This window comes from Mus pahari, chromosome 10, assembly GCF_900095145.1.
Source record: "Mus pahari chromosome 10, PAHARI_EIJ_v1.1, whole genome shotgun sequence".
NCBI classification, from domain to species: Eukaryota; Metazoa; Chordata; class Mammalia; order Rodentia; family Muridae; genus Mus; species Mus pahari.
The window spans coordinates 67,610,395-67,626,055 of NC_034599.1; the positions used below are offsets into that span (position 1 = coordinate 67,610,395).

Sequence of the window (15,661 nt, forward strand, 5' to 3'; positions counted from 1 at the left end):
ATAGCCCTGGCTGTCCTGGAACTCACTTGGTAGACCAGGCTGGCCTCAAACTCAGAAATCTGCCTGCCTCTGCCTCCCGAGTGCTGGGATTAAAGGCGTGCACCACCATGCCTGGCTCTTCCTGCCTCTTCTTATGGGTGCTATGATTAGAGCTATATATCACCACACCTGGTTTGTGCTTTTCCAGGAATCAAACCCAGGACTTTACACATGCTAGTAAGTACTCCACCAGTTTAGTGAGCCACATCCCCAGCAGGAGTCTTTGGATATTGTAAGAGCACAGAATTATTATGTGGGTTGGTTATAAGATAACATTTAATTTGAAACTTTTTAGTACTGGCCAGCAGTGAACTCTGACATTCCACATAGAATAATCTCACAGTCCTGGTGCTGGGAGGTGACGTATGTGCCCTGTGCCCAGCTTTTCTTAGGTTAGGGTGGAGATCCAAACTCAGACCCTCATACTTGTGAGGTGCACCCTCTACTGACTGAGCATCTTCCAGCCTGTGTGTGCTCGTCGGGGCTGCTGTTTAGGTATCTTTCTGTATACAGATTTTTTTAAGTGCAGTTTTTCCTTAGGGCTGTAGCTCAGTGGTAGAGCACATGCCTAGAATATACAATTCTAGGCTGAGTTCAATTTCTAGCACTGCAAAATTAATTGATTAATTAATTGGAGTGTAATTTTCCTTCTAGGATAGTGAATATTATAGTTCTCTGCGATGGATTCTTGAAAATGACCCGACAGAGCTGGACCTGAGATTTATCATAGATGAAGAACTTTTTGGACAGGTCTGTGGACTTTCAGATACTAAACATCCCTTGCAAAACCAATGTTGTCACCTAAATGTAGGCATCAATATACCCTTGAGACACTTTTGGGCTTGGCTTATACATTTGTTCTCTGGTAGCAAAAGCTGTCTCAGCCAGCATTTGTATCTGCGCTGACACGTAACCAATTCCGTGTTTATCTGAGTAGAACTGATATTTAAGGTTTCTTAGCTTTTCACTTTTGAATGGATTTAATTGAAAACACCAGGCTTCTCGTGTAACTCATGTATGCTTTTCTCCCATTTCCCTTACAAAAACCACATTCATGTTTAATTTAGACACATCAGCACGAACTGAAAACCGGGGGATCGGAGATCGTTGTCACCAATAAGAACAAAAAGGAGTATATCTAGTAAGTACTTTACTTCTAAATATTTTTTAGAAATAATTCCATGCCTCTTTTTTTCTGTTCGTCGTCCTCTGTTCTTTGAGAAGATTTTTCCTTTCCTTGTTCTTTCCTGTGGCAGCAGCTCAGTTCTCTTAGGACAGGCACACCCTAGTTCTCCCTGGTTCGGCTCAGCTTTTGCCTTGGGCCCAGCTCCAGTCTGTCTGTTTCTGAGTGGTATAAACACGTCCTAAAATTGTTTCTTGGTTTGTATTGGGGGAAAAACGGAAGGAAATGTTTTGTTTTGTTTTTCCTCCTTTTAGCCTTGTAATACAATGGCGATTTGTGAACCGTATCCAGAAACAAATGGCAGCTTTTAAAGAGGTAAGTACACAGCACTCTTGCTCACCATACTAAAACTTCAAAGATCCACCCATCTGAGAGGGTAAGATGTGGCAGGCTCTGTAAGCCTTTCTCAATATGTTTCTAGTTTGATGTTATGTTTTTAAAACAATACACATAGGCACCCATGAAGACCAGTAAAGACCCCTGAGGTGTACAAGTCAGGTCCCAGTTCTTCCTTCCAGCCCCATGCTCCCAGAAGTCTCAGACTCAAAATATATTTACAAGTACCCTGGCCACATAGCTAGGTTCTTCTCTGATAGGATCATAACTTATAGATAACCCATTTATTTCTATCTTTATTCTGCCATGTGGTTGGTTACCTCTGCTCAGGTGCTATATGTCAGTCTCACTATACATTCCTGGGCAAATCTCCCTGCTCTGGTTGTCTTCCAGAATTCTTAGAATCTTAGTGGGCAGTGGGGAGGGAGTCTCAACGCAGGGAATAATAAGCTGGGAACTAGAGGCACTCAGAGGAAGAGCCATGAGCAAGCGGCTGTGTCAGTGAGAAGGAGTGTCTTCAGTCCTAAGTGGGGGAAAGTAAGGTGCAGAGGTGCCATGGTTGGGGGCGGAGGCCAGATTAATGCAAGTCCTAGGGCAGCCTGGGCTACATAGTAAGACCCTGTGAAAAAGGGAGTAGGGAGAGAGAGAGCAGTGTTAAGATGGCTCAGTGGGTTAAGGTGTGTGCTGCCAAACCTGAGGCCATGGTTTTGAACCCTGGGCACATACAGTCACGTAGTGGAAGGAGAGAGCTAACTCCTGTCATCTCACTGCTACACGTGCTGTGGGACATCTGTACCCATACATTTACACGGACATACAGGCACAAATGTAATGTTCTAGACAAAAATCAAGTAGGATAGAAATACAAAGTGTTTATCGAACAGTTACAGTGCTGACCTTGGCTCTGTCTGCAGCAGGGCAGGTGGCAGTGTGGTGGAGGGGCAGTTGGCCTACAAATGACTGAATTTAGCTTTGCACACTCTGTACTTGGCTGTGAAAGGAAGAAGTGAGAGGTGACTTGAAGGCAGATGAGGCTTGTGCAGGCTTCAGTGGGTAAAGGTGGGGAGCAGGGAGCTGAGGAAGCTGCAGAAGCCTCTGAGGCCTGCTGAGGGGTCCTCCCTCCTGCAGTGGGCGTGGCCAGGATGGGGGGTGGGCTTTTGTCTGCCTCAAGCTCCTCAGAACTGTGAACAAGGGAGGGAGAGGGAGGGAGGAGGCTGTTATCAGCCACTTTAAGAAATAAAGAACAGGGGGCTGGCGAGATGGCTCAGCCAGTAAGAGTACTCTCTGCTCTCCTAAGGTCCTGAGTTCAAATCCCAGCAACCACATGGTGGCTTACAACCACCAGTAATGAGATCTGATGCCCTCTTCTGGTGTGTGTGTCTGAAGTTAGCTACAGTGTACTTACATATAATAATAAATAAATCTTGAGAGAGAGAGAGTGAGAGAGAGAGAGAGAAAACAGCTATATTGAGATGCAGTGTGTAGTGGCAAAGTCTGTGTAGAAGTGAGCGTGCTCCTCTGCCACCAGACGCTTGAGAATAGCCGCGCCTGCTCACTAGTTTCCGACACATTTTCTTTCCTTCTAGGGATTTTTTGAACTGATACCACAGGATCTCATCAAGATATTTGATGAAAATGAACTAGAGGTAAGAACTATTTCTGCGTGTGCTTGGGAATGTGGTTAGGTGTTAGGCGCTGCAGGCCATGTGTTCAGTCCTCAGCACTACTGGTGTAGGGGTAGAGGGGGTGGCCATTTGTAGAAGGGATGCGATGAGGGAGGTGCTTTCTTAGCCTGTGAAGCCCTGGATGCCGTCCTCACACACTGTAGAAGGGGTGTGGTGGTGTACACCTGCTATCCAGCTCTTAGGAGGTGGAAGCAGGAAGACCAGTAGTTCTTGTCAACCACAGCTATACTGTTTGACACTAACCTGGGCTACAGGGACCCTGTAGAACTGGAGGGCTGACAAGATGGCTCCATGGGAAAAACACTGCCAAGTCTGACAGCCTGAGTTTGACCCCTGGAGTGGGGATGGACCCCCAATGAGCTATCGTCTAACTTTCTCACTCAGAACATGGCATACACATGCTGATGCTGCCACACATACATATATACATGCAATAAAATAGATCAGGAAAGAGAAATGCTCTATGGGTTTTTTTGTTTTTAAGATATATTTCATGTATATGAGTACACTGTAGCTGTCTTCAGACACAACAGAAGAGGGCATCAGATCTCATTACGGATGGATGTGAGCCACCATGTGGTTGCTGCGAATTGAACTCAGGACCTCTAGAAGAGCAATCAGTGCTCTTACTGTGCCATCTCTCTAGCCCAAAATGCTTTCTGTTAAGACAGCTTTGGTTGCCTGTTATGGTGCACACCTCTCCCAGCACTGAGGGACAGAGGCAGGTGAACCGCTGTGAGTTTGAGGCCAGCCTGGTCTATATAATGAGTTCCAAAACATCGAGAGCTACAGAATGATTCCCTGTCTCAGGGAGGAACAAACAGCAGAGCTTTGTGCTAGGTTTCCTGCTTGCCATTCTGACTGCCGATCTGCGTATCTGTCTTCAGCTTCTCATGTGTGGTCTGGGAGATGTGGACGTGAACGACTGGCGGGAACATACAAAATACAAAAATGGCTACAGCATGAACCACCAGGTCATCCACTGGTTCTGGAAGGTAATCTAAAACGTGTAGATTCAGTCATACTATGCCACCAGCAAAGCAAATGGACCTTGAATTTTCATGATATGCCTTTGAGTGTGAGTCCACCCTTGCCAATAGGCAGGGGTAAGTAGGGAAAGCATTCAGAATGAACTGAGATAGGCACATTAGCTTTCACAGTATGGGAGCACTCTTAGAATGTGTGATAACCTGCAACATGGCTCCTCTAGATGCTTACAGCCATGCTCAGTAATACCAAGACATGTAACTGTCAAAGGGTTTGGTTTGTGGGAGGGAGGGAGGGGGAAAGAGAGAGAGAACTTGCATGAATTTGTGTCACATGTGTGCAATAGTTGTAGAAGCTAAAAGAGGTAGCAAGGTTCCACTGGAAGTACAGTTACAGACAGTTGTGAACCAACATGTAGATGCTGGGAACTGAATCCAGGCCATGCAAGAACATTCTTAACTGCTGAGCCATCTCTCCATTTCTGAGAGAAAGGTCTTAGAAATAAGAATTTTTTTGTTTTTTTTTTTTTGAGAACAAGAACAAAACTTTAGTGATTATTCTCTAGATTCTAATGACTTTTTGTTTTTCGAGATAAGAGTTCTCTGGGTAGCTTTGGCTTTCCTGTATCCTCTGTAGACCAGGCTGGCTTTCAACTCAGAGAGATCCACATGCCACCACCACTGCCTCCAGGGGCTCTCATGGCTTTTCCAGGACAGTTTGTTATTGCAGAACCTTGTCTAGCAGAAGTCTTTCTGTTTTTCAGGCTGTTTGGATGATGGATTCAGAAAAAAGAATACGCTTACTTCAGTTTGTCACTGGCACATCCCGTGTGCCGATGAATGGGTTTGCTGAACTCTACGGTAAGGGTCCTGTGTAGAGCTCTCAGAAGTATGCACACAGTGACTGTTATTGTCGTGGCTAAGGCATCTTCAGGCTTCCACCATTTCACTTTAGTTTAATTTTAAAAGCTAAGTTGAGGGCTTGGGAGACAACGTGATGGTAAAGTGCCAACCTAGACTACTTGGCAAGCTGCAGGTAGTAAGAGACCCTGTCCCAAAAGTAGAAGTGGTGGTGCCGCTACCTTCTAATCGGATAGTGATGGAGAAACTGGCAATTGGTTGAGTTACTTTCCGTCTTGAGCATTAAGCTGCGCTCTCTCTGTGGTCCTAGAAATGGCAGAAATAGTAAAAGGCATTTCAATAAACAGCAGAGAGCATACTTACATGCCTACATGTGAGATGTGCATGTAGAGAACGGGTTCACCACTATTCACTATTTTAGATGTCCACAGGGGACTTGAAACATACTCTCCACAGGTTAGGAAGAACTCAGCGATTTCTTAGGAACTTGTACATAAAAAATAAAGTTAAATTAAAAGCAAGTTTTTCCAACCTTTGTGGTTTGGTGTGAGCTGTAGAGTATAGAGACTCTCAGAAGGCTCTTTATTCTTTTGGTTTTTGGTTTTTGGAGACAGGGTTTCTCTGTGTAGCCCTGGCTGTCCTGAATCTCAGTCTGTAGACCAGTTTGTCCTGGAACTCAGAAATCGCCTGCCTCTGCTTCCCAAGTGCTGGGATTAAAGGTGTGCACCACCACTACCTGGCAGGGTCTTTATTCTTGTGGAAGATGGTGGGACTCCAGATAAGATCACACATAACTCCCCCTCTACTTTTATTTTTTTCATTTTATTTTATGTGTTATGGTATTTGCACACCATGTGCTTGCCTGTGGAGGCCAGATGAGCATGTCAGATCCCCCTAGTGCTACAGTTACCAGAGGTCGTGAGCCACCCAGTGTGGCTGCTGGGAGCCTAACTCCTGTTTCCTGCAAGTGTGGGCTCTAAACAGCTGAGTTCTCTGCAGCCCTGGTCCTGAAAGTTGTAGCTGAGATCTGATCATGAAGGACAAATAGAGAAAGTTACACCTCTGAGAAACCTTCTGACAGCCATGTATGCACAGAAGAGTGGTCAGAGTGGAAAGAAAGTCTTAGATAAGGTTGGGACCTATGTTACCTGGTACTCGGGGCGTTGAGGACTGGAGAGAAATAAAGAAAAAGGTGGTTTCTAAAATGTCCGTAATGAGAAAAACTGTAGACTATGTAACAGGTTCTCAACCTGTGGACCGCGACCCCTTGGAAGCTCACATGCTGGATATATGCATTACAGTCTAAACCACTAGCAAAATTACAGTTACGAAGTATCAGTGAAATAATTGTATGGTTGGGGGTCAGCGCAGCATTGCAGGGGCTGTATGAGGGCCACAGCATTAGACAGGAAGGGGGAAACTGCCCAGAAAGACTCAGAAATCCCAGGACTTTGGAATCTGAAGTACACAGATTGACAGAACTTTGAGGCCATCCTCCGCTATAATGTGAGTTCCAGCACAGCCTAGACTAAGTAAAGCCCAGTCTTGAACAACAGACAGCCAAGCCTTGCCGCCCAGCTTGACGGCCTAGTTAAATCCCCAGGGCCCACAGGTGGAGAGAGAACTCCCACAGCTTGTCCCTTGACTTCCACACATGAACACTAAGGTACAGAGGAAACAATAGTGAATAAGTATAATTTAAATTTTTAAAAAGCTTTTACTGTGGTTCAGTAGTGCTTTCATGGCATGTGGGAGGCCCTAAATTCAACATTGAAAAACAAATCAAACAAAAGAAAACCTCACAGAAACCACACAGAACCCCATGGTTCCCTTATGAGCTACGATTATCAGGACTTTCACATCCTTCAGCTGTGTTTTATCCTGTTATTTTCAGTTTTTACAGTGACTTACATAATCAGGGAAAATTTAAAACTGGTCCAGTGGGAATCCTAAAACAAAAAGGAAGTCCTCCCTCCCTCACTGTGCCGGTGACGGAAGTCCTAATTCAAGATGCGGCTGGGTCAGGTCTCAGGTGTGCCACGGTAGGGCAGCAGGGCACAGTGCCCTCAGGTGAAGGGACAGACTGTTGGATGACTTAGCAGTGAATCACCGCACAGGGAAAGCTTCACTGTCTCTTCTGAGTGGTTTTCTGTGTGTGCAAGTTCTGTATGTGGAGAAGTGTGTTTCGAAATGTCTAGGGACTTGTGGGTAAAGTAAATTAAACCACAGAAACTCATTTTCCCTGCAGGCTCGAATGGACCACAGTCCTTCACAGTGGAACAGTGGGGCACCCCTGATAAGCTGCCAAGAGCACACACCTGGTGAGTAGCTGTTGTACCCTGGACACCCTGCTGGTGTAGGAGCAGCCTCAGCTGTGCCCTCTTGTAAAAGGTGTGTGGCAACCTTAGAAGACAGGAAGGACAGAAATTCAGATCCAGAAACCCATCCTGCTTGGGCTCAAAATCCAGGCAGCTAAAGATAGAAAGGCTCTGGGCTGGAGGGCTTGCTCAGCAGCTAAAAGCACTGACTGTTCCTGAGTTCAGTTCCCAGCAACTACATGGTGGCTCAACATTACCTTCTGTAATGGGATCCAATATTCTCTGCTGGTTGTTTCTGAAGACAGTTACAGTATACTCATACGTAAAATAAATCTTTAAAAAAAATAGGCCCAACTAAACTGTTGGCCATATAAATATACATTAAACCACAGAAATATATATATATATATATATATATCCCTGTTCCATGAGTAATGTAGCCTTTTTCCCAGAGTGCCAGAACATTCTATCTTGATGGCTAACATAGTCAAGGAGAGGGATGTTAGGACGAGACTGCACCAGAGGTCAGGAGACTTCCCTGGCTGTTGTGACCCCTAATAGCAATGATGGGACATGCTCTTGATGGAGTAGCAGTGGGACTATGGTTATCATGGTGACATTTCCTCCATCTCTGTCACTCTGACCAGATCCTCTCAATCTTTTCAGCTTCAATCGCCTGGACCTGCCACCCTATGAATCCTTTGACGAACTCTGGGATAAACTTCAGATGGCGATTGAGAACACGCAGGGCTTTGATGGCGTTGATTAGATTACAAGGAACAAGCTGTGGTGTACAAGACACCATAGTTTCTAAGCAAAAGCAAAAACAAAATCACATTTTAACATTTTCCAGATAATTTCTAAAAGATGGTCACTGGCTCTTCCCACCGAGACCAGAGGACAGTTTATCCCTGATTTTAGCCACCACCATGCTGATCTGTTCACTTGTCCAGTTACTTTGTCCAATTGTTGGGGTTCATGTGTACGACAGGATGTAAGTCCTGTATGCCTGAGTTCTGATCATATCTCATCTTGCTAGGCACATCCTTCTGAAACTACTGAGATTCCAACTGTGAAATATCTGTAATGAGTAGCTGGTGGGAAAAATTTGATGCTTTTTTAAGATGAAATTTGGACAAAGAAAGTCTTTAATGATTAGTATACTGCGACATACTTAGTATCACATGTCGCTACTTATTCTGTAGACCTGCCTAGTGTACCTTATCGCCTAGAACCTTGAAGCCGCTTTGGAAGATGTATCACACGTGTTTTTAGTCACTTAAGTCACTTGTGTTTAAAAAAACAAAAAAAAACAAAAAAACAAACAAAAAAAAAACCTGTACTCTTCACTTGGGAAGTATTTCACGTTTGTTAGCATGCAGCCTGAGCCTTCCAGGCGACTCTGGAGATGAGTGGAGCAAGCTTTTATTGCAGTAGTGAGCCTTAGGCCTCCTTTTTGCCTGTGCATCCTAAGGCTAGAGTCATTATGTGTTAGTGCACTAGAATTCCTTCAGACACGAAACAAGCTCCACAACGCAGTGTTTCTAAGCATGCCGTGAAGAACCGAGTTACATGTATGACTTGCCCTTACCAGCCACTCTTCACGCTTGCAGTCACGTAGTACATACGTGTTTACGGAGTTCATTATGTTTACAGATTAAGCGAATTTCTGTAGTTGCATTTTTATATTTTTAGTATCACATTAGTATAAAAATTTGTTTAAAATAACCAAAGAGTAGTTCAATGCATAATTTGTATGAATTTGTTACCAGGTTTCTTATGCTTTCTAAAAAATACTGTTTCCTATGAAAATTATGTTTTATCAAAAGTCAAGAACCCTTGGGGCAAAATGCTACAGGTGGAGTCCCACCATAACCACATTGTGGCGCAGGAAGAGGTTCCATACGTGAATCTGCACACATAAACAGTGCTGGCTAGCTGTGTACAGGGCCCTTTGGGTGAAATCCAGCTCCGTTTTTATCCTCAAGCTTAGAAATGTGTAGGTGACTTTACGAACAGTGGAAAGTAGGAGTTAGCAGAATAAGGCAGAAGGACAGGAAAGCGAGGTCCTAGTCCGACTGCGAGGTCATATCTGCCAAGGCTCCTTCTAGTCATCTTACACTGGTGATTATACGGAAAACGCTCTTACATATGAGAAAGGCAATGTGGCATGTAATAAGTTAGGGTAAGCTTGTGTTATAAACCTTCCAGAATGCTTCTAAGTAGCCTGTGGGAGCTGTAAGAAATACTTGGGGCCATTGATTTAAGCTTGTTGGCTCTAACATGACTAGTACCTGTCAGCCCATGGTAGGGATTTCAGTGACTGTAGTGGAAACGCTTTCCATAGACCACACCATTGTTGATCGGGGAAAGACACCCCCCAGGCCAGTGCATGCTTCCAGAGTGTCCTGGTCAGAGTCAGCCAGGCATGGCTACCGTCCAGTGTTGATAAAATCATTGGCCAGCTGAACCTGCAGCACGAGGCACCAGTTTCCCCATCTGGCAGATGTGAATAGCTGTGCCCACTCATTCTGTCTCTCAAGGCTATGGTAAGTTCTTTTAAGAGGTACTTTACTGCAAGCCACCAGAGTCTGAGTCACCTGTCCCCCCCCTCCCCCTCCCAGTAAGCATGTTCACCTAAAATAAAGTGATTTAGAGTAGGCGAGAATGATCCCTACTATGTGCTGGATTATGTGTGTGTTCATGTAAGAATCTCAGTGTCAAAGTTCACTTCCTCCATAGTGGCAAAGTAACACTAATATGGGCCGTGTGTTATCTGGAGTGCCCCCATTGTGTGGAACTAAGGGTGAAAACAGAACTGTACACGGTTGTTCAGTGTCACCCCCAGAACTCATCCCCAGCAGGGCTTAGAAACACAAGCTTCCTCCTTCACACCTGTTTCCCTTTGGATGATTCAGTGTCGTCACTATAGAACCTGGCGTCACAGAGACCAGGCGTGTCCCCATCCCTACCCCAGGCGTGTAGTAACGGTCTGGAGGGACCCTGGCTGGAACACCACAGCCCCCCATGCCAGTGCATGAGAACATCTCGTTAACATTCTACCACTGGGGCATTGTGGAGCCACTTTCACGAAGGCCTTGTACTTCTCTAGGAAAGTGTTTTAGCCTTCTTTTTCTCTAGTCCCCACCCCAACAAATGAAACACAAAATTGCATTACAAAAGCAAACCCAAATGGTATTTGTTTTCGATTTTATTTATGCCGCTCAAGTTATTCCTTATATGTATCAAGTTAAACTCAATTGGTTTTAATGATAAGCTATTTGACATTGTTTTTAAATTTTTTCTTATATGGTAAATGTATATCCAGATTAAGGTATCGAAATTTATTGCATAAACTATAAAATCATTTTCAAAATCTCAATTCCACAAATAAAGTTCTATTCTGATTTTAAAGCAAAGCTGTGTCTCCGTTACCTAAAAATGTTTCAGAGTCTCAAGATGGGCTTGGCGGATGTGGGAATGCCTACTGTGACTAACTGACAGCCGCCCTCTGGCCTCTAGGCTAGCAAGCATAGAAGGTGCTTTAGCTTAGGACTCCCTTGTTTTGGGTGACACAGTTCTCCCTATAATAATGCCTAGTTCCTACATGTACTATGCACACACCCCTCTCCAGACAGTGCATCAGGAACTTTAGAGCCCCTGGAATCCTCCCATGCACTCCCTGGGCTACACAAAAGTGTGAGCTTCCTCACTTCTGGTAGCACTCAGATTTAGATGGTATCCAAGCATGTACCACAGTATGATTAGAAGGGTTGATCTGACTTGAACTGATTTTAGGGTACATATGCAGTAACACAAAACTGTCTTGTAGTAAGCTGTGGGGAAAATCCCCTATTTACCTTCTATGCCTGTGCATAATTGTGTGTGTGACTAAAGTCGGATGTATTATGGCAGTCAGTCACAACCCCCAATACTTTCACAGGCGTCACATATCAGATATTTACATTATGGTTCCTAACAGCAATTACAGTTATGAAGTAGCAATGAAAATTTTGTGGTTGTGAATCACGACACAAGGAACTGTATGGGTCACAGCATTAGAAAGGTTAAACCACTCACTGCACTGTGAGGAGTGGAAAGTGAATATATTACCTAATCTGTCAATCGAAATAGGGGTCACCCAAGCTACAGCTCCTCCTTCCTTTAGACCTCTGTAGCCTGGGTCCTTGAATGTTCTCACTCTTGTAGCCTCCTGTTAATACTATCTCTGCTCAAAAAAAAAAAAAAAAAAAAATTTAAAAAGCCATCCCCTAGGTTAGAGAGTTGGAGAGCTCCATCATGCCTAGCTGGGCCAGTGTTGGAGAACTCACCACTGTTGGTCCTGATGCAAGTTAGCTGGCAAGCCGAACATCTCAGCTACTGCCCAAGCTACTCTGTTGGTCTACCCCATCTGCGAACTGCTGTAGTACATGAAGGAGCCTGTGGTGAAGATCCAAAGCTATTGGATCTCCAGGATACAGGGCAATGGCAGGATCTCCAAGAGTCCAAGTGAGGATCCAGTATTGATGGTGTAGCAGAAGCCAGAGGCCCTAAACCAGACCAATGACTCAATTAACATTTGCAATTGAAGACATATGGACAGAGGGATATACTGTGGGACACACTGACATACTGCAGCTTCCATGATGATATTGGGGGGGTGTTCTGATTGCAAGGGTGGAGGGTGGCAGGAAAGCTGGGACACTTTGAAAATAATCCCTCCCCTCTGCATCAAATGTGGCTGAAGGCATGTTACAGGTTTGCCGTTAGTGTTCATTCACATAATGTTTTCCTACTAGGAATTACAACCTTAAAACATTTTTCAACCTTTAACATATTTTGTAAAAATTTAGGGGAGTTCCTCTGGAAAATCAGCCAGTGCTGTTAGTCACTGAGCCATCTTTCCTTTCCCTAATTCTTTCTTATAAATTGATCAATGACAGTTGAAATCTGTTTTCACAATTCACTATGGGTATTTTTCCCCCCAAGGAAAGAGCAGGAATTTTTTTCCTGTTAGCTGTACCTGATGCTATAGGCATTGATTAAATAACTCAACCATCCATATTATTAATAATTAAATAACATACTTATGAAGATACCTTCACACAGATACTCTTCCAAGAAAACCAGTTGAAAGGCAGTGGCACATGACTGATTCCAGCACTGGGGAGGCAGAGGCAGGCAGATTTCTGTGAGTTCCTGGTCAGCCTGGTCTACAGAATGAGTTCCAGGATATCAGGACAGCCAGGACACAGAGAGACCTTGTCAATAAATAAATAGGAAAAAAGAAAAGTGAAGCTGAACATATTGCCCAGGTACGCTGCTCTTTTTTCGTTGCAGAAGTTGCTGCAAACGTAGCATCTGAAAACAAGACCAATTACCAACCTCTGGCTCTATAGGTCAGAAGTCTCATGGATTCTGCTGGTGTCAAAACTTCAGGTACCAACTAGCCAGTTTTTACCTTCTCCGGGATCCCTCTGGGGGCTGCTGGGGCCCAGTTCCTAGTAGCTTCAGGTCTGAATTCCTTCTCTTGTGGCTGTAGTTAGCTGGGGAGGGTACTGACCTGAACCCCTTCTCACTAGTCCGACTATTCAGGCAGAAGATGAATCTCAAGCTTCTAGTCTCTCGTTTGCTCTCTGCCATCGATGGAAAAAGTTCCCCACATCAGGGCTTGCTTGAGAAGATGTGGCCCACATGGGTCCCCTCCCTCTGCAGATCAGCTGAGCCCTCGACAGAGCATAGTCACAAGAGCAATATTCTTCATCACAAACTACAGGCATGCCTGACCAGCGCTCTCTTCTAGATTGCTCCTAGGAAAATCTGCCTCCCCACAATTTAAAGGATATGAAGGGAAGGACTGGAGATCTGTTTTGAAAACACCAAGGTGTCTAATTCTGTCATATGCAGGGTGCTGCCTAGTTTTATGTCAACTTGGCACAAGCTGGAATCATGCTATCGGAGGGAGCCTCAGTTGAGAAAAAGGACTCCATACGATCAGTTGTGGGCAAACCTGTAGGGCATTTTCTTAATTAGTGATTGATGGGCCCACCCCTTTGTGGGTGGAGCCATCCCTGGACTGGTGTTCCTGGGTTCTATAAGAAAGCATGCTGAGCCGGGCGTGGTGGCACCTGTGTAGCTCTGGCTGTCCTGGAGCTCCGCTCTGTAGACAAGGCTGGCCCCTAACCCTCAAAGAGATCCACCTGCTTCTGCCCCTTGAGTGCTGGGCTTAAAGGTGTCTGCCACCACTGCTTGGCTATAGTAACTGTTTGTAAACCCAGCATTGGCAAGGCTGAAACAGAAGGACCACCATGAATTCCAGAATAGACAGAACTATAAAAGTAGGCCGGGTGTGGTGGCGCACGCCTTTAATCCCAGCACTCAGGAGGCAGAGGCAAAGGCAGGCGGATTTCTGAGTTCAAGGCCTGCCTGGTCTACAAAGAAACCCTGTCTCGAAAAACCAAGAAAGTATACTGAGCTGGGCGTAGTGGCGCACGCCTTTAATCCCAGCACTCGGGAGGCAGAGGCAGGCGAATTTCTGAGTTCGAGGCCAGCCTGGTCTGCAGAGTGAGTTCCAGGACAGCCAGGGCTACACAGAGAAACCCCGTCTCGAAAACAAAACAAAACAAAAACAAACAAACAAACAAAAAAAGAAAGCATGCTGAACAAGCCATGAGGAACAAGCCAGTAAGTATCCATCCTCTATGGCCTCTGCATCAGCTCCTGGCTCCAGGTTCCTACCCTGTTTGAGTTCCTGACCTGACACCCTTCAGGGATGAACGGTAATATGGAAGAGTCAGCCAAACAAAGACTCCCACATTGCTTTTGGTCGTGGTGTTTCATAGCAGATAAACCCTAAGGAGGACCACACGCAGCATGGGCTTCCATTCTTTGACAATGCAAGGCTACGTGAACTGAAGGAACATCAACCCGTGGGTCTCAGCACTGCATGATCCTCTCAGGTAAGCACTCTGATGTTTAATCTCAATAGCATGGAGGGTAAGTTGGCCTGAAGCGAAACTTCACTAATCCTTACGTGCTTCCTTATTGCACAGAGAAACGAAAGGCCAGAGTTATTACTTTTACTCAATGAAGGTTGGTTTTCTTTGCAGGATTAGTTGGTGGGTCTGAGTCAGTCAAGAACGGAGAAGAGCCGCTCCCAGCCCAGGGTGGCTGGCCATTTACCCTACACTTGTTTATCTTTGCCTGCTCTCCCAGAAGGGCAGTGGTGGTCTCCCTGCTCTGGCATGGCTGGACCATTCTCTGCCATCAAATGGCTCTGGGATAGACATTCTCGTCTTACTCTAGTTAACCAGAGACTAAATACACAACTGTAGGTACAGCAGTCCCTTATTTGGACCATAATTTAACTTCTGTGGGAAAATAATTATCAAGGCAAATCATAGGTGTTCCTGAAAATAGTTTCTCTTTAACAAGAATATTTTTAAAACGTGTCTGAGTCTATTTATGTGCACCACCTATGTGCAGTGCATGCAGAGGCCAGGAGGGGGCATCAGATCTCCTGGGATTGAAGTTACAGGTGGCTAGGAGTTGTTTTATGTGGGTACCGGGAGCCAAACCTGGTTCTTCTACAAGAGCAGTAAGCACTCTTAGCTGCTAAGCCATCTCTCCAGCCCCCAAACAAGTACATTCTGCACAAGAGAAAGTCAAACTAGTCACGCGCACCCCAAACTACAGCTAATCTTTGTTTAAATAGGGTTTTCACTGATCCTAGACTTGAAAGCACAGTCCAGGCAACTTTGTTAGTATTCTGTCCCTGGGCACCGGTTCAAGAGCAGCATGATTATTCTTCCAGGCCAATGACAGCTTATGTTCAGCCTCTGACAGGATAAACCGCATCCTCGATGGTGAGTGACCCCGCCAGCTGGGTTTGCTTTCTGGGTGTTGCTGTTGCTTGTAACGGACGTGCTTGGACTCGGTGTTAGTTGAAGAGGTCATCCCAAGGAAGTTCTAGGGAGACAGTCACCTCCAGGACTCTGGAATAATCTGTGCTTGCCCAAGAGCTGGGTTTGTTTGCGCCATTGCAAGCTGGGGACAGTGTGGAAAGGAACTTGAGGGTTTAGTGTCAAAACCTCTAGTTAGAAAGGTGGTATGACAGTGCACATCTCTAACCCCAGCACTGGGGGGGGGAGGGGGGGCAGATCCTGGAAGATTAGGAGCTTAAACTTACCTTTAACTACATAGGGAGTTCTAGGGCACTCTGAGCTACATAAGACCCTGTCTCAAAACCAACAG

The 15,661-nt window shown here is 45.2% G+C and overlaps 1 protein-coding gene across 2 annotated transcripts in view; it reads left to right on the forward strand.

Moving 5' to 3' along the window:
• Nucleotides 1-10,822, forward strand: part of Nedd4 (NEDD4 E3 ubiquitin protein ligase) — an 85,951-nt gene extending 75,129 nt beyond the window's left edge. For both annotated transcript variants that reach the window (XM_029543490.1, XM_029543491.1), the window contains 8 exons: nucleotides 694-789; nucleotides 1,107-1,180; nucleotides 1,477-1,537; nucleotides 3,145-3,204; nucleotides 4,131-4,238; nucleotides 4,994-5,090; nucleotides 7,339-7,411; nucleotides 8,075-10,822. In XM_029543490.1, the coding sequence (XP_029399350.1) occupies nucleotides 694-789; nucleotides 1,107-1,180; nucleotides 1,477-1,537; nucleotides 3,145-3,204; nucleotides 4,131-4,238; nucleotides 4,994-5,090; nucleotides 7,339-7,411; nucleotides 8,075-8,177 (672 nt within the window). In that variant the 3' untranslated portion in view covers nucleotides 8,178-10,822. The remainder of the gene's footprint in view (nucleotides 1-693; nucleotides 790-1,106; nucleotides 1,181-1,476; nucleotides 1,538-3,144; nucleotides 3,205-4,130; nucleotides 4,239-4,993; nucleotides 5,091-7,338; nucleotides 7,412-8,074) is intronic.
• Nucleotides 10,823-15,661: the final 4,839 nt, after the last annotated feature.